This window comes from Cebidichthys violaceus, unplaced genomic scaffold (assembly GCF_023349555.1).
Source record: "Cebidichthys violaceus isolate CVI_PGR_0920_01 unplaced genomic scaffold, fCebVio1.0.p SCAF_6, whole genome shotgun sequence".
Lineage (NCBI taxonomy): Eukaryota > Metazoa > Chordata > Actinopteri > Perciformes > Stichaeidae > Cebidichthys > Cebidichthys violaceus.
The window spans coordinates 9,836,274-9,863,822 of NW_027176816.1; the positions used below are offsets into that span (position 1 = coordinate 9,836,274).

At 40.6% G+C, this 27,549-nt stretch overlaps 4 protein-coding genes across 4 annotated transcripts; 2 read left to right on the plus strand and 2 right to left on the minus strand.

Moving 5' to 3' along the window:
• Positions 1–67: 67 nt before the first annotated feature.
• Positions 68–5,018, minus strand: ybx1 (Y box binding protein 1). Its single transcript, XM_068733519.1, has 8 exons — positions 4,761–5,018; positions 2,799–2,862; positions 2,517–2,550; positions 2,343–2,432; positions 1,898–2,182; positions 1,453–1,538; positions 832–1,118; positions 68–419 (listed from the first exon to the last, which is right to left on the minus strand). Exons 1-7 carry the CDS (start codon positions 4,864–4,866, stop codon positions 878–880), a joined length of 906 nt encoding a protein of 301 aa, XP_068589620.1. The 5' UTR covers positions 4,867–5,018; the 3' UTR covers positions 68–419; positions 832–877.
• Positions 5,019–7,313: 2,295 nt separating this feature from the next.
• On the minus strand, positions 7,314–27,262 carry ppih (peptidylprolyl isomerase H (cyclophilin H)). Its single transcript, XM_068733520.1, has 9 exons — positions 27,081–27,262; positions 11,944–12,008; positions 11,825–11,848; positions 10,316–10,360; positions 9,587–9,629; positions 8,910–9,002; positions 8,548–8,635; positions 8,396–8,436; positions 7,314–7,886 (listed from the first exon to the last, which is right to left on the minus strand). The coding sequence occupies exons 1-9, from the start codon at positions 27,144–27,146 to the stop codon at positions 7,818–7,820; spliced, it is 534 nt and encodes a 177-aa protein (XP_068589621.1). The 5' UTR covers positions 27,147–27,262; the 3' UTR covers positions 7,314–7,817.
• Positions 16,512–17,600, plus strand: LOC137889681 (probable G-protein coupled receptor 160). The gene has a single exon (XM_068733647.1). The coding sequence runs from the start codon at positions 16,512–16,514 to the stop codon at positions 17,559–17,561; it is 1,050 nt and encodes a 349-aa protein (XP_068589748.1). The 3' UTR covers positions 17,562–17,600.
• On the plus strand, positions 21,002–24,539 carry LOC137889363 (probable G-protein coupled receptor 160). Its single transcript, XM_068733182.1, has 2 exons — positions 21,002–21,455; positions 22,085–24,539. The coding sequence occupies exon 2, from the start codon at positions 22,131–22,133 to the stop codon at positions 23,229–23,231; it is 1,101 nt and encodes a 366-aa protein (XP_068589283.1). The 5' UTR covers positions 21,002–21,455; positions 22,085–22,130; the 3' UTR covers positions 23,232–24,539.
• Positions 27,263–27,549: the final 287 nt, after the last annotated feature.

Below are 27,549 nucleotides of genomic sequence, written 5' to 3' on the forward strand. Positions count from 1 at the left end.
TGTCAATTTGTGTCATTGTTTAGAGCCCATTTACTTGAAATATAAATATAAAAAAACACTCGAGACATTTTTCCTGGTTTCTGGACTTTTATTTGAGCTTGCATTTTGTTAAAATGTTTGAATACATAAAAAGTTATTTAAAAATGTCAAACTGACCAGTTATCAAATTCCATTTTTTTTCTTTAAAAACCATTTGGTGTAAAAACTTAGGACAGATTTAGAAAAACATTTGCTGTTTCCCCAAAACGTTTGTAGCTGTCACATAAAAATAATGGGAAAAAAAAACAAGTCTGCATAGATTCTGCAGGCAATCGGTGGTAATCTGGTCAAATGCATGGTGCAAGCTTGTGACGATCGTCAAGTCAAATCTTTATTGCTCAGATCTTGTTTGATGTTTCATCTTGTTGTTGACAAAAAAACTGTAAAGAAAAAAAAAAGGAGAAAATTAGACAATTGCTCATCTGTATGCTGCATTTTCAATCATTTGAATTTAGTCATGTAGCATGCCGCACCATGCAGTGCCTGAAAATGTGAATCACCACCAGATAGCAGAAAAAGAGCCAATTGCCTAAAGCGGCTGCTCTTATAGGGAGGGCTTTATGGTGCCCGACAGTTTGCTTTATCAAAGCCACTACATTACCTTATGCTTTGGATCATCCACTACAGATCCAACAAAGTGCAAATGACAAGCTAGCCAGCCTTAGTTAGCTAGCGTAGCTGTTAAATTTAGTTGTTTTAAGTTCCCTAGTATAGGTCAGCCCTGTCTCAATCCACATATTTGTGAAGCTTAAGTTAATGGAAATGATCAGCCATTGAGGTCTTTATACTGACCCGGACGATGGTAAAAGATGGTAGGTGCCGGTGGGCAGGTTGTTTCCTACTCAGCCCCACCCTGCTGGGCCTCGGGAGCGGACGTTTTCTCTGCAGATGGGTCACCTCCTGTCTTGGCCTCCTTGGTTTCCTGGCCGGGTTTGCCGTTAGTCTGTGGACGTCTGCGGCGGTAGTTGAAGTTACGGCGGTAGCGCCGCTGGCGGGGCTGTTGGTTCTGACCATCTTCGCCGCCCTGATTCTCCTTGTCCTCCTCGCCATCCCGCACTGGTCTGGGACGGGGTGGACCCCTGGAGTGAACAAGCAATTAGCAAGGGGCTGTAAGGAATCATAAATTATAAAGAAACTAAGAAGTGGTAATATCATGCAAAGAATATGTCATCTACGGAGATGAGATGCAGTTTTAAAAGAAATGTACATGGGCAAAATTTGAATGCACAGCTGCAATTTGAGGGTGGGCTGCAATAAAAGGAAAGCTTCTCTGGCCAAACAGGTGGCATTTATTAATTCAGGTTCGCTGGTAGCCTTTGGGCTAGAATTCTTTGATAGACAGCCCAGTGCTTTACTCTTCCATTGTTTGCAGCCCTGCCTCAATGAAGCCAACATGCAAACCGTGGAATGAACCTTGGTCGGAAGCCTCTGTAGTAGCTCTGCCTCGCTGGTTTGTTGCCCTGGTCAGGACCTCCCTGGCTCTCGTCGCCCTCGCCTCCCTGAAAGCAAATACATCCAACAACTGACATGAAGCCTTTTCCGAAGCCAACACGTACGCAAACAAACCACGTACTGAAACTGGCCATCTAGCCAACATAGCTGAGATTAGGGGCCTATTTTGAGTCAATTTGCAAGATATTGTCCAGACCCCCGATACGCCAAGATTTTTTTTTTTGGTCACAACCACGTGAGTGTTGAAAGGAGAGGGTGTTGTGTATGACATCAACATATCAAACGGTCCCGACTGGGACTGCTGGGTGCCTGCTTCTGGACAGAAGCCCTGTTACGGCGTACCTCAGACATCCCTCCATGTGGTGCGTTGGTGTACGGGGGCCTGGTGGCCATAGTGTCTACGTACAAAGTATGGCGGGTAGCGCCGTCTGCCGGGGTAAGCGGGTCTGCGCTGCTGTGGTTGCTGCACTTCTCCTTCAGGGGCGCTCTCTCCCCCATCTCGGCTGCCTTTGTCACGGCCTCCGCTGGGTGGCTCACCCTCTCCGTCACTCTGGTAGTTATCGGGATATTCTCCAGCGCGAGGAGGGCCCCTTCTTCGGGGATAGCGCCTGTAGCGGTTCCTGTCGGCAGCGTACTTACTTCCCTGGACTGCAATGCCTCCTGGGCCAGTGACATTTGCCGCCTCTGCCCCCTTTTTTAAATAAAGAAATAAATGTAATTACCCAAATGAGTTATCTAGAGAACAATTAATAGGATGCATTTTCTTTAAAAGCTGACAACTAAATTCAGAACTTTGGACCTAGTAAAAAAAAAAAAAAAAAGATTGTATTGGCAAACAAAACACAGCATACCTTCTCTCCCTCAACTACATCAAACTCCACAGTTTCTCCATCTCCAACACTGCGAAGGTATTTTCTCGGGTTGTTCTTTTTGATGGCTGTCTAAAATCAAGAATAGTTCAGGGGTTAGATTTCATATTCATTATCATTACAAAAATGAAGAAAATAAAACTACATACAACTTACCTGGTGTACAAAAACGTCCTCCTTTGTATCATTCCTTTAAAAAAAATAAAAAAAAATAAACTCTGTTATTTCTAGAATACAATATATCTGCAGACAGATTGACACTATACCAGGAAGCGTATGGATAAGTACTGTGCATAACAACAGCATGGAGACCAGCAGACAAATCGCCTGGTCAGCTTTGTAAGCAAATCAAAGCCTTAATAGGATTGGGAATGCTCCTTCACACACACAGAGATATCAGGGTCTTTAGGAGGCATGGATGGGGTGGGGTCCACTTACCGATTGATAAAACCATATCCATTCCTGACGTTGAACCATTTCACTGTACCCAAGACTTTTGTTGCTGCAACAAGACACAATAAAAGAAAATGATTAACCACGTTTAAGCTTCAGCCATTTCCTTTACAATATTACACTGTTGAGATTGCATATTGTGGGTACAAATAAACCTTCCAACCAGCTTGCCCATGACTCACAATATCAATGAGAAACAGTAAGGGAATCAAACAGGGACAGATGATGAAAAACAAACCAGGGACAGATAATGTGGAAGTTATATTTAACTCCCAACTGTCCCCCTTTTATAGATCCGGGTGCTTAGGGGTGCCCTGTGCCAGCTGCACTTAGTGTGCGGTATGAACCAAGCGCATTATGGCCCAGTAATGACTGTGCTATTTCTAGTGTGGAACGCAAGATTAGTAATCATCCAAATTATCAGTGCATCTGTTTTATAGAGCTGCATTAGTGCGCATATTTAAGATGGATGTAGCAATACGATGCTGCGCTGTGATCACTGACATTTCAAAGTTGAGTTACTACAGACCTACTGCCCCATTTTAAACCGCACTACTCGGTACTTGAGCGTTCACACGTGGTAGAGTTGCGCCCGGATACGTTAGCATGCAGCGAGCCCAGCTGGCTTGTTAGCGCAGTAGCTAACGAGGGCTCAACCATGTGGTTGGATTAAAGCCAAAGCACAAACAACCGTAGCGCATCATATAACACATATTGGGACCAAACATTACGTTAGGATAAAAATAAACATGTCGGCGTTTCCGTGGTTTTCGTCTAACAGAAAGATTTCTGTCCAAAGAAATCCGTGGAAATATACGGCGGACATTTTGGGTTGCTCCTTCAGCCATGTAAATAGCTAGCGTAGCTTCGTTAGCCAACGAGCTACCATCGCTGTTTTAAGTAGCTAGGCCCTTAAATGTGGTCAACATTTGACAACCGTTGACAGCTATATTCGAATATATTTATAAATCGGCCTCACTTGAATTGTTTCGCCGACTACGTTGGGCACACGTTTGAGGGTGCGTTTCGACTTCGTTTTTGAGACCTATTTACTTCTAACGCGGAACCAGACCATTTCGTGTGAACAAAGGGACGGTCTGCCGCTTACGTTAGCTTGTTTTCTACGATAGTAATCGTGGCCGGCTAAGTGAACAATGTGACATAACTTCGTGTTCCACCGTGATATGAGATTAGCCGTTACCAAAATTATCATTAACGTTCTAACGTCTCGACGTCAGCAACTACTGCCTCGTTACTTCGACGGAGTAGTGAATGGCTCAGAAGTTTGCCTCGATACACTAGTCCTTAAACAACCTCAACGTTCGTGTATGTGACGGCCAATCGGTAACACGGCATTCCGTGGCAGCTATTAGACGTTAGAAGGCCGGTAAACGGAAGAGATAGACCGGTTGGGAATTAAGGATTACCTTTACAAACCATATACTCTAAATCTGAAATTAATGCCATTCAGAGAAACGGCTCATAATTTCCCAAAGTAGTGAATATGTAACGCTAGCAATAACGACCTATATTCCAACTGACATTTTAAAATGTGTGTCGCGAGCTAACGCCAGAACTAACGTTTCACCTCTTGACATCAAATAGACATTCATTTTACCGTACTCAAGATATTATTAATCATAGTTCATACCCAACTAACGTTATATTACTCACATAAATCATACATAATCGTCTGAGATGTAAGAGGTAGCGTTAGCCTACTTTAACAAAATTAACGTTTATTTTTGCTTATTTCAACTAACGTTATTCCATGAGAGTTAACGACATTCTCAAAATGTTTGAGTAACAGTGATTCAACGGTTAACTGACCCGGTGGTTGGGCAGTTAACATTTGCAACCGCCGCTTTTGCGCACCGCCTCTACGGCGTTCCACACCACGTTCGCTAACTTAACGTTAGCTAACTAGCTCATTTCCAGGAGCCTTACCGATGACCTTCTTATCCGCCGCGGAAGCTGCGGCTGCCGGGCTGGATGGGCTCTCCTCATCGGCAGGGGCATCGGGTGGTTGTTGTGTCTCGGCCTCGCTGCTCATGGTTACTACTGGTTGGCTTCTGCCGGCGGTGGCTCTCTGCTATGTTTCCCGGTGCTAGATGGTAACCTGGGCCGGCGGTGGTAGGGGCTACTGCCTTCGGGCTCTCAGCTTTCCTCTTTCCGCTCCCGTTGCCGATCGAACTGGGCAGAGTGAGAAGCTGTGCCGGGGAATGTGCCTGGCCGGCGGTCCGCCCAACTACTCTTCCAATTGGTTGGAATGTGTTGTGAAAAACAAAACGCATTCCTATTGGCTGAAACAACTGTCAAATTCGGTTGAAAGAAGAGTTTGCTGAAAATGATTGGCTAAAAGAGATTGTACCTGTTCCTCGTCACCGCCCCATGGTGATGCCAAAACCAGACAAGTCAGACAGAAAACCGTGACACTTTTGGAACAGCGTCTGCTTGGTTGTGTGTCTTTTGGCGGATTGAACAAAATGTACAAATACTGCAAAACACAAGGACAAGATTTATTATGATGCCAGTCTTGCATACAATTGTGTCAATACAATCATCTCAAAAGACACTATTATTATATTATTATTATTATTAGTATTATTAGGTATTTAGTTCAGTTGTCTTAAAACTTTGTCTCTCAATTCTTGGAATACAATTTTAATTTTGTAAACTGGGTGTTTGTCTGAGATTGATTGAAACGGTTGTGTGTATAGCTGCCATCACTACTTTCAAAATATAAAATGCATAATAGACATTGCACACTGTCTGTATCCCCATGAACACTGACTGCAGCACTGTGGAAATGTAATGAGGGATTACTGACCCAATTTAAGGGAAGGATTAGGAAAACGTAAATATTTTATTCACCTAACATGATTTAAATGTCATATTCATAATTTTTACTGCATTGTCAGTTGCTGTGTGCATACATGAAACCTTGGAAGATTTAGGAAGAGAGCTCATTTTGATGTGCTGTAAGAACATTAAGTTCTCACCAGCCAATAAACAGCAGGTCATTGTCGACAGCTATACTCTAACACCTAAACACAGAACAACTGATACACTACTCCATATCACAGGACATTTCTGGAAGCAACCCTACTATTACACTTGAAATGTGATATTATTTTGTTGGAGATTAACCCCAAATCCTTCGTTGATTGTTTTGAATGAAGGTCATATCAGGACACAACACCCAGGATGAACAATAACCGCAATGTTCCTTCATAATTTAAAGATCAGACATGCTATTTCATTGTGTCTTATTGTATTATTCAGGATTCACAAATAAGACATTTGTAAATTCCTTAGATGATTACATTTCTTGAATCCTAAGGGTACACATAAGCTCAAATACTGACATCCTGATGTAACAACATACTATTTGCTTCTTCTCTCATATTTTCCTGCCCAACAAAACTGGTCAAACGCAGTCATCATCCCAAATCGTCTTCTAGTAGCGCAGTGCCGACATACCCAGACTTGAGTGTGAGACAACCCCACCGCAGCCCCCCACCCATTGTCATGTTAATGCTCCACTGGCACTGTTTATGAGCACTGGCTGATGTGTGAAGAGCTTGCTGTTAATGGCTGAGCCCCGTTCTCCCACACAAAGATGGGCTTTAGCATTGACCCCAGCGAGCCTCCCCACGAAGAGACCCCCCCCCCCCCCTTCCCCCCTAAAAAAACCCCTTCTTCCTGCCTCCATAAGAACAGAGTATCCATCTGAAAGGATTCTTTTGTGCCAAGGGAACAAGGTCCACGGTGGAAGAGTGAGAGCGTGGATGGGGGAGGGGTCTGGTGGCTTGGATTTGTATGGATGGCTAGGATATGAGGAGGCAGCCATAAGTTAAGCAGAGGATTGCTTGGCGCTGAAGTGTGTGACTTGGAGGACTCTCGTGCCTTTAACTGCGAGGTATTTCCCTCCTTTGCTTCCTGGCGGTGACGATGCAATCGATTGCTACCCGGTATCAAATATAGATCTCTGTACAATTACTCATTCTTCCCCTTTCCCAGCTAAAGACTCAGAGGAAAACCTCCCTGGAGCAAATAGGCTAATGCAAACAAAACAATGCATTTACACTGGGTATAGTGTTCTCACACTGTTATGCTGAGTTGAATTTCAAAACATGGATACGCAACCATTTTTTAAAATACATATATCACTCAAAATATAAAAACAAGAGGAGCATGATAGACTACTGATGGTTTCAGATTCTGGCTACTGTCAATATTGTAAATGATACATATATTTTGTGAAGATGGTAGCAATTCAAATTCCTTGTTACTACTGTGAACTTAAAATCAAAGTTATTACACATTCATACTTTAAAAAGTAAATACATATTTACTATTTGGTGGTAAGAGAATTTGAACGACGTTAACATTTTGAATATTGAAAATATAGCAAACCAACGATAAAAAAATAACTTACTGTAAATACTAGTTAGAGGTGAACAGCTTTTCCCAAAGAAACGAGATTACTCCCAAAGGTTTATGTAAAAGTAAAACAATTTATTTATCCTCAATGAACAGTTTGACTGAAACAGGAATTAGAATGTTTAAAAATGCCAAGCAATTCTTTCTTACAGCTTCAAAAAGTCACAACTTCTTATTTGTCTTTTTATAACAGGAAGCACAAATCATCTCCACTTGGACCCAACAACAGTGTTGAACATGACGTTTTTCAAAACAAATTCAAAACCAATATATTAAGCACATCTCGTCAGTTCCAAAACCCACCCGACATGTGAATAATCTGATCCGGGTTGGATTCAGCGCTTAACCTGGAATCAGTTTTACCAAACTCAAAATAACTGCCCAAATGATGTATTGTTGAACGTTATACTGTGATTCAATGTGCATCATGGCAGAAGACATCCACACAGGAAAAAAATATGTAGGTTGATGTCTGTTGAGGAGTATCAAGTGACTATAAAACTACTTCATGTATACAGAGGTTGTATAATTCTGGCGTGGTGCTGTGAGGAAGCTGGATCACATCTCTCCACACTGTCCAATGAGGATGGGGAGCTTGGGCTTGTTGTTGGGTCCCGTGGGAACATTCTGTAGACAGGAAGGAGCACAAACAGTCATATAAACATTACACACACACACACACACACACACACACACACACACACACACACACACACACACACACACACACACACACACACACACACACACACACACACACACACACACACAGTACTCATTACATAAACAAAGCAGTACAAGATTGATATACTGCAAGTGTCAATGACTGGGTTTCACGGGTTGGATGCTTGCTTTGAAACATTTATGTCTCAAGTTTTATGACATCACTGTTGAGTTGAAAATGTTAAACAGCATATAAGACATTATGAAATATGTACTTAGTTCTCTTCAAACTTGATTTGAGAGATGACATATTATAGACAATAAGTACAGCAGGCCTTTTAACTTTAAACATGTTGCACAAAAGGTAATGACCCAGTGGTGAATGACATTTTACCCACTATGAGTGTGCGTCTCTTTCCCCTCACAATTCTAGCCATTGACATCAATATGTTAATATTACAATGTGTTTTTACCTCAATTTTCCTCATGGTCAGCAAACCATCAACCACTTTTCCTGAAATGGGTGTAAATAAGATAAAATAAGTTTAAATCTGGGCACTGACACAAATGTACACAGCGCTCTAAATAGATATGAATGCAAAATTAACATCGTCGACGTACTCACCAAAAACAACATGCTTCCCATCTAACCAGTCACATTTGGTGCAGGTAATGAAAAACTGACAACCATTTGTCCCTGGCCCACTGTTTGCCTGAGTAAGACACACATTATTGAGAAAGAAGGGCAGTTTTGTCTACATTAGTCAGGGTTAATTCACGGTGAATGAATCAATCAAATCCTATTGTCTATAGAGGTTGGGTCAATTCACTCTGAGTGGATTAATCAAATCTTAATTAACTTGTACAGATTCATAGATTTACAAAAAGTTTGCAGGAAACCAACTAACTTGAGTTTTGTTAAAGTAAAGAGATCCTTTCCTGATTCAGCAGTGTCCCCAACCTCTAAGCATTGATCGACATACATACCATGGACAGAAGACCAGGAGCACAGTGCTTCATTTTGAAGTTTTCGTCTACAAATGGACCTCTGTAGATGCTGCAGATACCAGTTCCATCACCCTTCACAAAAAGACAAAAAAAGAAAAGAACATAAGATGTAGTAGAAAGAAGAAGCTATACAATAAGATGAGCTGTAACTCACCACATGTCCACCAGGAGGCGAAATATTACATTATATAACATATTGTTCTCCTGCTCTATTCAAAATACACCTGCAGTTTGTCTGACATCATGACACGATTTATTTTATTTAATTAATACAAGAAATGGTAGACAGAAGTAGATTTAAAAGTAAAAAGGCCTACTAGGTCTATCTAACATTGTTCCATTCCAGGCAATAACCCCATCAGAGATTACTGTTGGTGTCCAAGCAAAAATGTATTGTTGTTTTCTCTGCTGAGAAACTGTCTCTCTGAAAAGATCCTTCTCAACATACTATGTTTATGCATTTCTGTTGTAATAAAAATAGCATTCATTGCTATGTTGCAAGAAGATTGAGAGTTTGAGTTTACTGTAGCTTTAATCCAAGCCATAAATGCAAAACAGTGACAGCAAAACATCAAACCGTGGAACATTGTTTCCGTCATCCTGAAGATAAAACAAGAGCGTCAATCACACAGCAGAAGAGGTGTGCATGTACTTACATTCACAAAGTCCCCTCCTTGTATCATAAAGTCTTTTATCACCCTGCCAATGAACAATGAAAACATATCAAGAGTCAGTTGAGGTAAAAGCTGAAGGAGTTTGACTGGTAAGACATGCTGACATTCTTCTGTTTATGAGTGTCAAAAAGACAAAAATCCATTTTGATTACATATTGTAAAACAATAAAAACACAATAGGAGATGACCAGTTTTTTTTCCAACACAATATTTTCCCATTAATAACTGCAAGTTTCTGTTTAATTCAGGTGATTTTTTTAGCATCTGTTTAATACATTTACATCATTACATCATCATCATCATCATCATTCTAATGTATGTATTGTAGACGTTGCATATGAACAAACACTTAATTAATGTAACATAATACTTGAGGATGTGGTTAACATTAGGGGCCTGTCGCGGATTTCAAGGGTCAGCACTAGAATCACTTTCAACTCAAAAACAAAAAAAAAAATCAAATGTCTCATCCAAGTCCTAATATTTCAGTCTGTGTCCAGGATCATACTTACTCACGACTAATTTTGCCTCTAGAACTGTAATATTAAGAAAAACAGGGACAGAAACTGCCTAAATGCCAGGGCTGACAGTGGATAGCCAGAAGGCTGTTCCATGATACAACCAGTTTAACAATAACAACTAGCCCAGTGTGGCTCAAAGAAGGTAAGAGTACAATGTGAGCTATGCATATCAAGATGCCACACTGTGTACCTGTGGAATGTGCAACCTTTGAAACCAATGGGGACGCCATCCTTCCTGTAAGACAGAACAAAACAAGGTAAAGACAATCACTGTGACACATTGAGAAACAGGGATGGGCTACATGGCATACCACAGGCCACGCCTCTTCAACTGGAAGCTGTTCAACCACCCTGATGCATTATAGTTGGCTGAGGTATAAGGTACATGATAGTGCTCTACAATTTGAATACTTTTGTGTCAGGTAACAAGACACAGGGATGGGTACATACCATGCCACAGGCCAATAATCCTGAACTGGCAGCTGTTATGTAGCCAGCTACAATAGAACAGGGACATCATATTTCCAGTGAGGAACAGCGTTAGTTGCATAAAGTGCACTATTGCTGATCATTGCTGACCTATGAGTCAGTGTAATTCATTAAAGAATTCTAAATGTAGTCCTTTTACGTTGTTATAGTCATCTATAGTGGTTATTTGCATAAAACACACAAATGATTAACAAATAAAAGATTGCATTTCTATTGATAAAAACATTTGTAATTTATAGTTTTAATGATGTATTATAAGCTGCTTAGGTCTTAATTCCCTCTCTAATATCTATTTTATATTGCTGTGAAAACATGTCATTCAAACAACTGTATTTAGTAACAGACACAGGGATGGGTACATGAACTGGCAGCTGTTCAACCACCCTGTTTTATTGTAGCTGGCTTTAATGTAAATATTAGAGTGTGTGTGGAGAGAGATTTATGTCATATTTGTATTAGAGAGCACCAGGAAGGAACAGTGTCGGTGAAATAAAGAGCAGTGGTCACAAGCTGGTCTTGTATACCTTCCACGATTGATGAATATGCAGAGCATTTATCAGCCTCAGTGACTCCGAAAGCTACTAGTGACAATGCATATTGTAATATCTGGCAACACGCATTGTGGGTTAAAAGCTTCCTTTGGCATTCTTCAAATAAACCCATTCATATTAGAAGATTGTGGCTTAGTGTGTACTGGCAATGTGCACTGGCTCACAAGTTGCTGTTTTGGTAACTGACACATCAAGTGTTAGCTACATATGACACTTCAATGAAAGCACATATGCATTTGAATTTTACAGATAACCTACTGTTTATCTGTGAGAAAACAACTTATCTTGACTTAATTTGAATATATTGGATACAAGGAGGCTAAGCTTTTAGTAATGGTCTTTCCTTATATCTTGCTGCCCTAATGCCACAGCGATAGTTTCCCTGTCCTGGCTTTTTGACGCACGCACGCGCACGCGCACGCACACGCACACACACACACACACACACACACACACACACACACACACACAAAAGGCCAGTTTAGTCATACATGTAGCCAAATAATTAGGTTTCTCCAGCAGAAGCCTTTTGTGTAATAAGGTTCTCCTTATCCCTTAATCTGATGAAGGGAAAATCTCGAGTGCATGTTGTGAGAACGTGTGGAGGATGACATAGTCTATGTGTACCATCAAAGAACAAAGATGTTTTACAACATTACCTGAACTCTCCAGTGCAGAACTGCCTGTAAGAGATGATGAAAGTTTAAGTAACGCCTTCAAACATTCAGACACGTCAGTCCTGAAAAACAGACTTATGCAATGCAGATTTTCTCCTTACCGGAAATTCTCTGCAGTCTTTGGAACCACATCGGCAAACAGCTCGATCTTCATCCGTCCGATATCCTGGCAAACAGTTGAGAAAACAGTTGAACACACAAAACAAAGACAAACAATGAAACATATACACCTGAATGCAAATTGGGACAGTGTTTCGCCTCAGGCAGAACTACATAGCACGGCCAGAACCTGGTCAGTCTTGTTACAGGAAGTACTCTGAGACAGAAGGCCTCATCTGCAGTCACCAGTTATAATAAGAGACTCTGCAACAGCACGTTTTTTCAAAGATACTACTACTGAATAACTGGTATAGGATTTCTATTCATCTTTCTTCCTTCTACTTCTACTACACATTATCCTATTTCTGCCTGAAAACATCAAGAGGACTCTGTTTCATCCCAACAACGCTACACAAGCTATTCTGTCTGAGTTCTGATTCCCGGTGGACAAAGCATACATTATGTAAAATGTAAATGACATCAGAATCTTAATGAAAGACTTTAAATCATCTCTATAAGTAGTGTGTGTCTCTTCAGTCCACACAGACGACTCGCAATAAAACAAACAGCCAGTGGATCTCCGGTCTATGCCATTTAGAAAATACAGAATGTATCTCTAGTTTCCAGGAAATTAAACAAAATAAAGGTGTGTGTTGGTTCAGGAACAAACATCAACCACAGAACATTTTGTCTGCTGAGGGTTTTCTCTCACTGGAGTCTGACATTCCCAACAACAGGTAGGATATGTTTAAAAAAACAAGTTTATCAGATAATACATTTTAATTTAAGATTCTGTTGCCTACATTTGATGAATTGTTGAACTACTTTTGCGGTGACGCTGGAATAAGGGTTTTTTTTAATTTTATGTCAAAAGATCTCTTTGGATTCAGAAACAAAAACAAGGAAGAGAGAAGTGCACTGAACTGAATTAGATAAGAGGCTAAATGGTTTCACCTGACAGTCAACATATCAAACCAAACCCTGTGAGAAACTAAAATAAAAATGAATAATAAACCTTTTCTATTTGACAGATAAAGACCAACACACTTTGAAGAATCATAAAAGGACCCGTAGAAGTAATTTGTGCTCGACTACTTACAGTTGTGGTCAAAAGTTTACATACACTTGTAAAGAACATAATGTCATGGCTCTCTTGAGTTTCCAGTTATTTCTACAACTCTGATTTTTCTCTGATAGAGTGATTGGAACAGATACTTCTTTGTCACAAAAAACATTCATGAAGTTTGGTTCTTTCATGACTTTATTATGGGTTAACAGAAAAAGTGACAAAATCTGTTGGGTCAAAAATATACATACAGCAACATGAATTAGCAATTTTGGTGACTTAGAAAGTTGTGTCAATGCAATGAGCTTCATAGCATGGCCTCTTAACTTCTTGTGAGTGATTATGAGTGACTACAGCTGTTGACTTCTCTGAGGCCATTTAAATAGGGCTCATTGGATACAAACGCCCACAAACGCTACAATGGGAAAGTCAAAGGAGCTCAGCATGGATCTGAAAAAGCGAATCATTGACTTGAACAAGTCAGGAAAGTCACTTGGAACCATTTCAAAGCAGCTGCAGGTCCCAAGAGCAACAGTGCAAACAATTGTTTGTAAGAATAAAGTGCATGGCACTGTTTTGTCACTGCCACGATCTGGAAGAAAACGCAAGCTATCACCTGCTGCTGAGAGAAAATTGGTCAGGAGGGTGAAGAGTCAACCGAGAACCACCAAAAAGCAGATCTGCCAAGAATTAGAAGCTGCTGGAACACAGGTGTCAGCGTCCACAGTCAAGCGTGTTTTGCATCTCCATGGACTGAGAGGCTGCCGTGCAAGAAGGAAGCCCTTGCTCCAAAAGCGGCACCTTAAGGCTCGACTGAAGTTTGCTGCTGATCACATGGACAAAGATAAGACCTTCTGGAGGAAAGTTCTGTGGTCAGACGAAACAAAAATCGAGCTGTTTGGCCACAATGCCCAGCAATATGTTTGGAGGAGAAAAGGTGAGGCCTTTAACCCCAAGAACACCATGCCTACCGTCAAGCACGGTGGTGGTAGTATTATGCTGTGGGGCTGTTTTGCTGCCAATGGAACTGGTGCTTTACAGAGAGTAAATGGGATAATGAAGAAGGAGGATTACCTTCAAATTCTTCAAGATAACCTAAAATCATCAGCCCGAAGGTTGGGTCTTGGGCGCAGTTGGGTGTTCCAACAGGACAATGACCCCAAACACACATCAAAAGTGGTAATGGAATGGCTAAATCAGGCTAGAATTAGGGTTTTAGAATGGCCTTCCCAAAGTCCTGACTTAAATCCCATTGAGAACATGTGGACAATGCTGAAGAAACAAGTCCATGTCAGAAAGCCATCAAATTTAACTGAACTGCACCAATTCTGTCAAGAGGAGTGGTCAAAGATTCAACGAGAAGCTTGCCAGAAGCTTGTGGATGGCTACCAAAAGCGCCTAATTGAAGTGAAAATGGCCGAGGGACATGTAACCAAATATTAGCACTGCTGTATGTATATTTTTGACCCAGCAGATTTGATCACTTTTTCTGTTAACCCATAATAAAGTCATGAAAGAACCAAACTTCATGAATGTTTTTTGTGACAAAGAAGTATCTGTTCCAATCACTCTATCAGAGAAAAATCAGAGTTGTAGAAATAACGGGGAAACTCAAGAGAGCCATGACATTATGTTCTTTACAAGTGTATGTAAACTTTTGACCACAACTGTATGTTTATCAAACTGCCTCATTATTCAACTACAGCCTTAATACTCTTACAGAATAATAGTTCTGTCACTATATGTAATAAGATTACATTTTTTAGGCACTGTTCCAAGCTATTTTTGTGAAATGTATTCATATTGTAAAAATAAATAATTTAATTATTATTATTATTATTATTATTATTATTATTATAATGAAATATAAAATTGACATGCTTTTTGCTAATTAAGGAAATGCTCACTGCTTTTCAACTCATACCCCAAAGTTACTGTATTTAAGTATTTTGCATACATAACTAACACTGTAGCCAGAGGTTACATAGCTGATTTTGTTATGCACGTGGAAGCATCCTTAGACCTTCAACATGTGATGCAGTTTCCTTCTGGCGCAGGTGAACAAAAGAGGTACGGTGTAAACTAGTCAAGTACCGTTAGCGGAGGTTGTGTTTCCATCCGGTTTATCTGTTACAAGACGTTTGAATCGAAATTATGAGGCAGACACCTCTGGGCATATGGGGAGAAAATAGGCAGGCTATTAGTTAGCCTCCCAATTTATTTCTATTGCAGAAGCTAAAGCTGCAGCGCCATGATTTGGGGAACTTCCAAAACCTCGCGTCAGAGCTGGAGACACAACGGAAGGCGTGTGTGCAACTTGACAGTGCGCGCTACACAGAGCAGATTGACAAGTGTCTGACGGAGTTTGACAAACGCTTTCAAGACTTTGCTTTACTCGAGCCAGTCGCTACATTTATGTGCTGCACATTTCGGGAAGATATTGAGGTTGATTCAAAAATTACAACGCTGTTTCACCTGAACTCGTCTGGAGTGGAGGATGAGATTTTGACACTACAGGCTTACATTCAGCTGAAGTCTAGGGCTCATGGACAGTTTTGGAATTTACTCACAGAGGAAAAGTACCCAAACATGAGGAAATGTGCTACCTTCTTGACTGCATTATTCGGCTCTACTTATTTACCTGAGTCAGCCTTTTCCCACATAATGAATATTAAGTCCAAATGCTGTTCCACCATGACTGATGATCATTTGAAGTCTGCTTGAGGCTGACTACCAGCAGCTACTGTCCGGACATTGCAACCCTTGTTGATTCCATTCAGTGCAAGTCATGAGAGTAAGGTATGACCAAAAATGTACTGAATTGTATTGTGTGCCATAAGGATTCATGGAGTTATGCAAGGTACGCCAACATATATTGTAAATATAAAGTATACTCGGTATATATATAGATAGATAGATAGATAGATAGATAGATATTTAGCATTTTGAATGTAGGTAGATCATTTTGACTTGGTCATTTTAAAAGTATCTCGCAAGCCGGAAAAGTGTGGGCACCCCTGGTATAGACAGTGAGTGAAACTGGAGTCATTGATCCCAGCATGGTTACAGTTTGTAAGAATAATATGCAGAAACATACGAGGGTCACGCCTCATTCAACTGCACAAAGTGTGGGGTGTGACAATAAACATGACTAATAAGTCAGAATTACACCATATCTGGCGAAAAAAAGTTATACTTAGCATGCAGTGCACTCCACACCGTTATAAAGGCTGTCATCTAAATACTAAATTGATTATGAGATGTGTCAGGATCTGGGGGGGCTTCCAATCTCCTACTCGACCATCTCTCGCTATTTCATGTTGTGGACTGGACTCATGTATCCACATGCTTTCTCTAATCAATATTTGCACAGCCATAGTTCCTAACCAATATACTCTTGTCCTCCACAGCCTTTCCTGGAGCCTCTCCGTACTGAACTGAGCACTGATTGCACAAATGCTGCCTGAATCGATAACTTATCAGAAAACGAGCCATAACGTCAAAATGCTGGGCATCGTAGCGCAAACGGATGTGGTGTCTGGCTGTCATACAGACAACGCTGGCATATATCTGGTAATTATGCTTTTCAAAATGGGGCTGGACGCAACAGTCTTCTTCAGTGGCCGGAAACTGTACACCTCCTTTTTAGGCATGTGCAGTCTGTCCATCATCCTGGCCGACTCTGTGATGGTGCTTCTTTTCTCCAGCTTGTTATTTCTTGGACCTGAACGGTGTCTCGTGTCCCTCTGCTTCATCCTGGCCAATGCCTCTGCGACATATGAAGCACTGCCGCCCCCCCTAATGTGCCTGGGTTTATTGGACTGGTGTTTAGAAGGTACCTACCTCGGCAAACAGAGCACCTTCTCTAAATTTTTAAGGCACACCGCCTTGACATTGCTGGTGTGGATCCTAGCTGTTATTTACTCCATTGGTTCTGTCAAATCTGATTTGATGGAACTGGATTATAAAGAAGGGCTATTAGTTGTACTGTGTGAAGTACGGGAGACTATACTGATTAACTACTTTATTTTGGGTCTTTTATCAGCGGTAGGTTGTACAATGCTGCCCTTTTGCTCAATGATTCCTAAGTGGGTGGGCGAGGCTGACAGGATATCTGAAGCCAGGGAAGAGCGGGAGAACCAGAGCAGCGACTTGTTGTTCACCTCAACTAACTGCATGGAGACAAAAGGCATCGAGGAGAATCCACCAGAGCAGACCGTCTATCCGCGCCCGCCTCTGTGGTTCAGCCTAATACTGGGCTTTAGTCTAACTTGGATGCTTTATCTCACGATGTCTGTGGTCTGCATGTCGCTCAGCTTTGGAGTACCTGCCTACATCACTGTTAACCTTCTGTGGTTGGAGTGCACCAACAGTTTCCTAACGGGCGTGATGTTCTGGGCAAACAGCAACAAACAAGGACCGTACAGCCTCCCAGAAAACGCATGCCCGTGGCCCATTTACTGGCATTTGAGCAAAGGAAGACAACAGCAGCCATTCCCTGCAGCTGTGTCGAACCCGTCCAAAGAGAAGAGGCACACTCTCCTCTATGTGTAATAGAGAAAGAGGTCAACAATGAACCTGTTACACAGCAGGCCTGACATTAGTTTATGTTTGTACTTTATGTTATTTATGATTCTTTTTATTTTTAATTTCATACTTGTTACATATTCAAAATACATAAATAGAAACAAATTAAACAAAATGGTTGTCACTATCCACTCATATCATGAATCCCATTAGTATGGACAAATGAAAATAATCGTTAAATCTGCACAAGATGGACACATCGATTGTTACGTTGTTAGTCATCTATAGTGGATATTTGCATAAAACACAATTCAAATGATTAAGAAATAAAAGATTACGATTTCAATTTATAAAAACATTTGTAATTTATAGTTTGAACGATGCATTATGAGCTGCTTAGGTCTTAATTCCCTCTCTAATATCTATTTTGTATTGCTGTAAAAACACGTCATTCAAACAACTGTATTTAGTGTCTCGCCAGAACTATGCCATTTAGAAAATACAGAATGTATTTTTAGTTTCCAGGAAATTAAACGAAATATAGGTGTGTGTGTGTTGGTTCAGGAACAAACATCAACCACAGAACATTTTGTCTGCTGAGGGTTTTCTCTCACTGGAGTCTGACATGCCCAACAACAGGTAGGACAGGTTGTTTAAAAAAAAACAAGTTTCTTATGAGATAATACATTTCATGTCAAAAGATCACTTTGGATTCAGAAACAAAAACAAGGAAGAAAAAAGTGCACTGAACTGAATTAAATAAGAGGCTAAAGGGTTTTTACCTGACAGTCAACATATCAAACCAAACCCTGTGAGAAACAAATAAAAATTAAAGCTGCAAGCAGCGATGTACGGGCCCTCCACCTTCCCGCATCTCAGGGGTACTGGCTCAACGCCGGCAGACGCGGGCGCGAATGTCTTCGACCGTCGGACAACGCATCCCGAAGTTAAAAGTATTTGGAGAATCACGTAAAATGGCCGCCACGGCAACGCCATTCCATCAAACATAAAGCTTTGAGTAACTTTTAATTGCAAAGGTCTTTAGATTGTACTGACCAAATTTGAAGTGGATCTGACAAAGTCCCTAGGAGGAGTTCATTAAAGTATAGCGACTAGAAATCAAGGGAAAATTAACACAAAAATCTAAATGGCCTACTTCCTATTAATTTTAGAGCATGGTCCCAAGAGACTTTTTCTACAGTCTCCATGTGTTACATGTGCTTACCAAATTGCATGCATGTAGATCAAACATAGCACAGGGGCTGTGTTTCTGAATATTTGTAGGGGCCGCTATTGAGGCAAATTGAAACGGTCAAGCCAAAAAGCCATATGAAATATTTATTTTCATCACCTATGACACCTGTGCAAAGTCCCATGGCTTGTTGAGCATGCTAAGCCACAGAAAAATAAGCTTCCGTTTTCATGGCGAATGACGCGTTGCCACGGCAATGGGCGCCACATAAAACGAAAGTCGTTCAATGGCAGTAGACCATTTTAGCAACTTGTATCGCTCCCTAGTGGTTGAATGGAATGAAAATGTTAGGGTACGTAACAGAATATGATGTGCACATATGCAACAAATTATGCAATTATAGGTTAAAAAGTTTTGAATTTATGAGTATTGAAAAACAAAGCCACACCCTATCAAATTCATTGGTCCATATCTTCTAAACAAAATGAGATATCAAAAACCTTTTGATAACATTTCATTATATAGATACAATACTGATCTATAGCAAATTTAGTAGCAATCAGACCAAACGTGTAGGAGGAGTTTGCAAAAATGTGTTTTTCACTAAATTCAAAATGGCGGAAGATTTTGGGAGGCGGAGCTTAGGAGTCCAAGAGGCTTTTTTGTAGACCTCATTTGGTTGCGTGTGTGTAAAATTTCAAGTTAATCTCACCTACGGGATATGGGGGCTAAATTCTAGGGGGCGTTTGCGAGCAATTTTCTCATACTCGAGCATGGGACCCATAAAATATCTAATTTTCCCGCAGTCCTGATATGCATGCCAACTTTGGTGAGTTTTCGGATATAATAAAGCCCCCAAAAAGGCAATTCATTGGAGAGAAAAATAATAATTGCTACAGTTTCAATAAGATCCTTGCAGCCTGACGTCGGTGCTCGGACCCTAATTAAAAATCAACCTTTTCTATTTGACAGATAAAGACCGACACACTTTGAAGAAAATTGCAAAGTCCCCAGATCAATATGACGCTGGTATATGCACCGTTTCTGTTACTTTGTTTATGTTGCTGGTGAGAGGCTACAGGTAGTGTCAGATTTAAAATATTTAGGAATTTTTATTGATTCTAATCTCTCTTTTAAAAAGCAGGTAAAACATGTGACAAAGGTCTTAAAATTGAATCTCATGAATTTCAGATGAATTTCAGATATATAAGAAACAGTCTAAACATGCAGGCTGCGAAACTGTATTTTAATGCGATGATTGTCCCCCATCTGACCTACTGCTTAACCAGCTGGGCACAAGCCAGCAGCACAACATTAACATCGATTCATATTCTCCATAAACAAGCTCTAAAAACATTTGATAAAACCCCCCAAATTCACCATCACTGCAATATCCTCATCAAACACCATATCTTGAGTTGGGAGAACCTCATTAAATTCACTGATGTGGGTCTGGTTTTTAAAATTTTAAATGGTATGGCCCCGCCTCCGCTTAGTGATTTTATTAAACACAGCGCTCAAAGCAGCAGACTCACTAGATCTGCTTCAAGTGGTGACTGTGTCATTTCACATAGGTCAAGCTCTTTCAGCAAATCTACATTCTCTGTGAAGGCAGCTCACTCGTGGAATGCTCTGCCACCACATATACGCACACAAAACTCATACAAAACATTCAAACATAGCCTTAAGGAAGGGCTTGTTGCCAATCAGGTGTGCAAGCATTGATGTACTGTCTGTCCTGCCTGCTTGTTTTCCCTATATGTGCACTTGTCTTGTTCAGTGTTGCTATTTTTCATTTTTGATGTGTGTTATGCGTCTCAGTGTTATACATGTGCTTGTACTGTAGGTGGGTTTGCTCTGCTCTAGTGTCGTACACTTTTCTTTTGCTTATATGTGTATTGGTTTTATCTATACTGTCTATGAATTTGAATTCCATTTTATTTGAAATTTTGTAATTTTTAGGCAGCCTTCAAACATCTGGCCAGGGACAGCAAATTAAAACTAGCCTCTCTGGCTAACTCTGGCTCACTTACAGTTTCACTGTTGATTGGTGTGCATTGCCCCTGCAAAATAAAAAAATTAAAAAAAATAAATAAGAATCATAAAAGGACCTGTAGAGATGTATTTTTGCCCGACTACTTGTTGTTTATCAACCTGCCACATTATTCAACTACAGCCTTAATACTTTTATAGAATGATAGTTCTGTGACAATATGTAATGAAATCACATTTTTTTTAGGCGACTGTTAATTCTGATGAAATACAAAGTTGACATGTTTTTTGCTAATTAAGGAATTGCTCACTGCTTTTCAACTCGTACACCTAAGCTACTATATTTAAGTATTTTGCATACATACGTAACTGACACTGTAGGCAGAAGTTACATAGCTGATTTTGTTATGCACGTGGAAGCATCCTTAGACCTTCAACATTCAACATGTGATGCAGTTTCCTTCTTGCACAGGTGAACAAAAGGGGTGCGGTATTAAGAGGCAGACACCTCTGGGGCATATGGGGAGAAAATAGGCAGGCTTCCATCAAGACACAGAAGGCGTGTGCCTTTAGTTGTCCTCATTCACAATGGGAAGGTGGAGCCATAAATAGCCGCCTCAAATGAACCGCTCCACCTGACAACAGTCATATTCCGACGAGTCTTGGTGAGAGCATGCAGGGCCTCTGACTGGATCGCCACTGAAACGCACTGGACAAGGAGAACCCTGAGCACAGAGGTACAGATGGCTTAGCGTTAGTCTTTGTTTCATTATTATACAATTTTTACTGAGTAAGCTACAGACTTCAAATGGCAGAACTTGCTTTTCCGGTTTAACAACGCTGGAAAGAATGAATACCATTGATGCAGGATGTTGATGTGGAAGTAACAACATATGAGAACCAAAGTGTGTGTCTCAAAACTGCAATGATAACAAAATTAATTCTACTTTTACTTTGTTTTTCATAATTGCCAGTGTAACGTATAAACAGTGAGTGAAACTGCAGTCATCGATCCCAGCATGGTTACTGTTTGTATGAATAATATGCAGAAACATTTCTGACAACTGCTCTACATTGGTCATGCCTCGTTCAACTGCACAAAGTGTGGGGTGGGACAATAAACGTGACTGATGAGTCAGAAAAAAGTTATACTTAGCATGCAGTGCACTCCACTCCACTGTTATAAAGGCTGTCATTTAAATACTAAATTGATTATGAGATGAGATGTGTCAGGATCCAATCTCCTACTCGACCATCTCTCGCTATTTCATGTTGTGGACTGGACTCATGTATCCACATGCTTTCTCTAATCAGTAATCATTTGCACAGCCATAGTTCCTAACCAATATACTCTTGTCCTCCACAGCCTTTCCTGGAGCCTCTCCGTACTGAACTGAGCACTGATTGCACAAATGCTGCCTGAATTGATAACGTATCAGAAAACGAGCCACAACGTCAAAATGCTGGGCATCGTAGCGCAAACGGATGTGGTGTCTGGCTGTCATACAGACAACACTGGCAGGTATCTGGTAATTATGCTTTTCAAGATGGGGCTGGACGCAACAGTCTTCTTCTTCAGCGGCCGGAAACTGTACACCTCCTTTTTAGGCATGTGCAGTCTGTCCATCATCCTGGCCGACTCTGTGATGGTGCTTCTTTTCTCCAGCTTGTTATTTCTTGGACCTGAACGGTGTCTTGTGTCCCTCTGCTTCATCCTGGCCAATGCCTCTGCAACATATGAAGCACTGCCGCCCCCCCTAATGTGCCTGGGTTTATTGGACTGGTGTTTAGAAGGTACCTACCTCGGCAAACAGAGCACCTACTCCAAATTCCTACGGCACACTGCATTGACATTGCTGGTGTGGATCCTAGCTGTTATTTACTCCATTGGTTCTGTCAAATCTGATTTGATGGAACTGGATTATAAAGAAGGGCTATCAGTTGTAGTGTGTGAATTACGGGAGTCTACACTTATTAACTACTTTATTTTGGGGCTTTCCTCAGCGGTAGGTTGTACAATGCTGCCCTTTTGCTCAATGATTCCTAAGTGGGTGGGTGAGGCTGACAGGATATCTGAAGCCAGGGAAGAGCAGGAGAACCAGAGCAGCGACTTGTTGTTCACCTCAACTAACTGCATGGAGACAAAAGGCATCGAGGAGAATCCACCAGAGCAGACCGTCTATCCGCGCCCGCCTCTGTGGTTCAGCCTAATACTGGGCTTTAGTCTAACTTGGATGCCTTATCTCACGATGTCTGCGGTCTGCATGTCGCTCAGCTTTGGAGTACCTGCCTACATCACTGTTAACCTTCTGTGGTTGGAGTGCACCAACAGTTTCCTAACGGGCGTGATGTTCTGGGCAAACAGCAACAAACAAGGACCGTACAGCCTCCCAGAAAACGCATGCCCGTGGCCCATTTACTGGCATTTGAGCAAAGGAAGACAACAGCAGCCATTCCCTGCAGCTGTGTCGAACCCGTCCAAAGAGAAGAGGCACACTCTCCTCTATGTGTAATAGAGAAAGAGGTCAACAATGAACCTGTTACACAGCAGGCCTGACAGCCAACAGCAAATGAGAACCATGATGATGATAATCAAACAGCAAAATGTTGCCGTTGACAAGAGTCTGTGACTGGACTTCAAAATAGAATTATTTGAGTTGGGGGTGCCAGGTTTTGCTGAAAGTTAGGATCATTAAGCTAAACTTTTGTAAATATTTCCAAAAATCCCCATCAATTTTCTACATTCATTTGTATGTTTGACATGAAGGGCTTTTTAAAGATACTTTTAGACTTGAGGGAAATTCTATGTTGACTTATATGTATTCTCTTTTAACTTTCTGTCCCAAATAGGTATAAATGTTTCTAATTAAATATAAAAAATCCCACTTTTCATTTTATTTCACTGAACCATGTATTTTTCTACTATTTCTTTAAACATTTTTTTACGACTGTCATGTTTATCAATCTATTTGAGGAGGTTCAAAGTTTCTTCTTGACCTTTATGATGATGTGTGATATAACGATCGAAATCTAGACAACCTTGTGATGAGATTTCTCAGTTAGTCCTAATTGAAAATACTGTATAGGTCTATTTCACTACTGTGTTTAGTAACTTGGATTTAAGGACTGTATTAAAAGGCCCTGAAGACTTGTTTTCTAATTCAGCTCTCACTAATAGCAATGGGATCCTACATGAACACTTTCTGTAAGTTGCAACAGTTTTGGTTATTCCACATGATCCCAAATGTTATGCAACATCCACCATGTCAAATTCCTTGTATGTGCAACATACTTTGGCAAATAAACGGTTCTGATTCTGAATTGCACCAGTTAGCAGAATATCTTAGGCTACATCCACACTACTCTGTTTATATTTGAAAACACGTTTTGCTACGTTTACACCAAGCATCCACACTACGCAGGCGTTTTCAAACACTGAAAACGGAGGACTTTGGAAACACTCCCGAAGACGGATAATTTTGAAAACTCTGGGTAGCGTATTCGTCTGGACGGACGTAAACGCATAAGTTTGGAAACGATGACTAGAAACCCGCGTTCGCTACTTGATTGGTTATTAGCAGTCATGACGTGTCCTTCCCTGATTCGTCACACCCCTATCACGTGACCGGAAATCTTAAACAACTACATTGATTACCGATCGACTACCAGGTTAATTTAACATGGAGAACTGATTACAGGCGTTGCTGACCGTGTTGTCTTTACTAGCAGCTGTTGTCCAGTTAAAGTCTGCATGTCTGCGGAGGAAACAGCTGTTATTGTAGCGATCAGTGAGCGGTGTGACCAGCGGCGTTATCAGACCTACGGAGCGGCCATCTGAAGTCACGGTTAGCGACTGAGGGTGATGGACACAAAACGGAGGACTTTCCTGTCCTTATTAATGCTTATTTTGTTCTGCACAACTATTGTGAAGTCCGCAGATAAAACGTAAAGGAACAAACGCAGTAATTGCTCTCCAGTAGGACAGAGAGTTCATCCACCTGCAGAGCTACGAGTGAGAACAGACAACGAAACCGAAGGAATGAGTGAGAGACGCGTGTTGACCACATTTATAAACCCATAATCTAGTAAACCATTATGTGTAAGTGTTATTTTAAAGTAAATGTGATATGTGTGTGTGTGTGTGTGTGTGTGTGTGTGTGTGTGTGTGTGAGAGAGTGAGGGAGAGAGAGACCCGCAGCGCTGTAACTAACGTTAAGTCTGAAAAATAAAACTTCTAAAACTTTCCAGGAAATGTGTCAGTTTGAGTTCATAGAGGAAGATTTTAGAGAAGATCTTAAGTATCAAACACAACCTTTCATTATTAAAGACTACTTTATTACTCTGGTTGCTTAGTTACAAAAAATACAACAATCTACTTCCTGTTTACATGGGCGCATGCCCAGTGTACGTGTAGAGTCACGTGATATTCGTTCACAGGCATGTTAGTCTGAAAACGGAGATCATTTTGAAAATGAAGGCTGAAACGCTGTGTGGACGGAGATCGTTTTCGTTTGAAAACTCCGTTTCCAAATGAAAACGTAGTAGTATGGAAATGGCCTTTGTCAAGTTTTTCTTCTTGCATTGTTTACTCTGTATAGCCCTGGTGATGTATTGTCAGGTCAGCTCCCATCTAACAGACATCATATTTCCAATAAACCGGTATCACTGAGCAATATAATTCACAGGATTATCTTATTTCAGAAGTCTAAAATACTACTTTATTACCACGATTGGAATTAAAATGAAAAAAAGGAAAATAGGCTTCTAGTCACAAAGCTTTATATGATACATGTTTAGTAAAATCTCAGAGTTGTGGTGAGGGTGTGTACTACTCCTTTTCAGACATATTAGTTTATACTTTGTTATTTATGACATTTTTATATTTACTGTTACATTACATTTCAGTCATTTAGCAGACACTTTTATCCAAAGCGACTTACAAAAAAATTGTATTCAACATAGGTATTCAAGAGCACTACTAGTCACCAGAAGTCATAAGTGCATCTCCTTTTTTAAACAATCATCTAAGAGCTTAAACCAGAGCAAAAGTACAGTGCAAAAACAAACCAATACGAATACAATAAGTGCAGAAACAAACTAATACGAATACAATAAGTGCAGAAACAAACTAATACGAATACAATAAGTGCTAAGTGGAAGGCTCAGGGTAGTACTTCTGTTCATTTTATTTGTGTTCGAAATACAAAAAACAATGAACTATCCACTCATATTTATCATGAATCGACCGAAACACAAAGAACTGTGGTACAACATTATCTAAATTTCCTGTCATAAATGATTGTCGAGTGCATCCTAAGCTATAGGGGGGAAAAGGAAGTATTAAAGCACCTTTCCTTAGCTTTAAGGGAACTCGACCTGCTCTTATTAAGACTGCCACTTAGATACTTCCGGGTCATTTCACACAGTGTGTGATCTTCCCTTAGACCTTCCTAACAGACTTTTTGTGCTGACTCTCCAGAGGAATATCCATTGGACCGTTTGCACTTTGATTTGTGTCTTTTGGAGCAATAATTTCTGAGAAAAGTGGGAAAAAGTAACATCTCCGCCTGTGTACGGAGGACCATAAAGCTCAACGGTCTTCCGTACAAAGCACATCAAGTGATTTCAACGGCGATTAAAGAAAACATAAACTGGCAAAATTATTCAATTGATGTATAAACTTTACCTTTATGGAAGTATTAGTGAATAACATTGCTATAACATCAGACTTGCTGCCGTGTGAGTGGCGCCAAGTGGTCATTGCGCGCCACTGACGTTAAATAGGCCCTTATTTCAAAGCAGTTATTTAACAAAAGGTATACATATAACAAAGAAATAATACCATCATTTCATACAGATTACAGTACTGTGAGAAGGAAACATTGAGTGGAAATGTAGGTTTTGGCTGATCTATTAATCGCCCCTCTCAGAAGATGAGGACTGGAGCTGCACTCCCGGACGCATGTGGGCGCACTGAGCAAACCTACTGAACTCTCACAGGAACAATTTGCGTATTTCTTGCTCAAGAATAAAAGACGTGGTACTGAAGATAACACAATATACATGTGATTCACGATCTGGAGGCATTTATTCAACGATTGGCAAAACAAAAAGAGAGCCATGTTACTTTAATTACACTACAAGATGCTCACCACACTATAAACCGCGCGATTTAAACGTAGAACCAGCCCCGTTTATGTGTATCAAACACGTGTATTAAACGAAGTTGTCTAAATACCAACCATCGTAGTTCAGTGGATCGCAATTTTTACCACGATATTATGGTGAGATGTGTTAACGGTAACGTTGGTTAGCTGGGAGACAAATGTTAGCGTATATCTTTATATGTTTGCTCTACTCACCTGCCCTCCGATAGTTACGTCGAAGAAGACAATCGGGTTGCTTGGATTTGTTGTTTGGACAGACATTGTGACCGTTTCCTCGCTCGTTAAGACTAAATAAAGATGCTATTCGCCGGATAACACCATAGATGTGATAGCCATTGAATGGAAAGACATGTTACGGCTCGCGGTTAGGGTCAAAATAGTGGCAACGCGAGAAAGCGCGATAGTAAAAGCTTGGATATCTCCAGCGGAGTGGCAGGCTTGTGGTAATGTACATTTAATCGTTTCGACGTAAAAACAAACAAAACTACTGATTGCGTAACTTCGTGAGGACTTGTGCTGTTAAAGATAATAAGCTACCGCTATAACTCTAAACTATATGGTTCTATTTTTGTGTTTTTCTTATGTTGCAAAACGGGAGTACAAACTGCATTTCGTTGCTCATCCCTGCTGTACAATGATAGTAAATAACATTGTAACCTTGAAT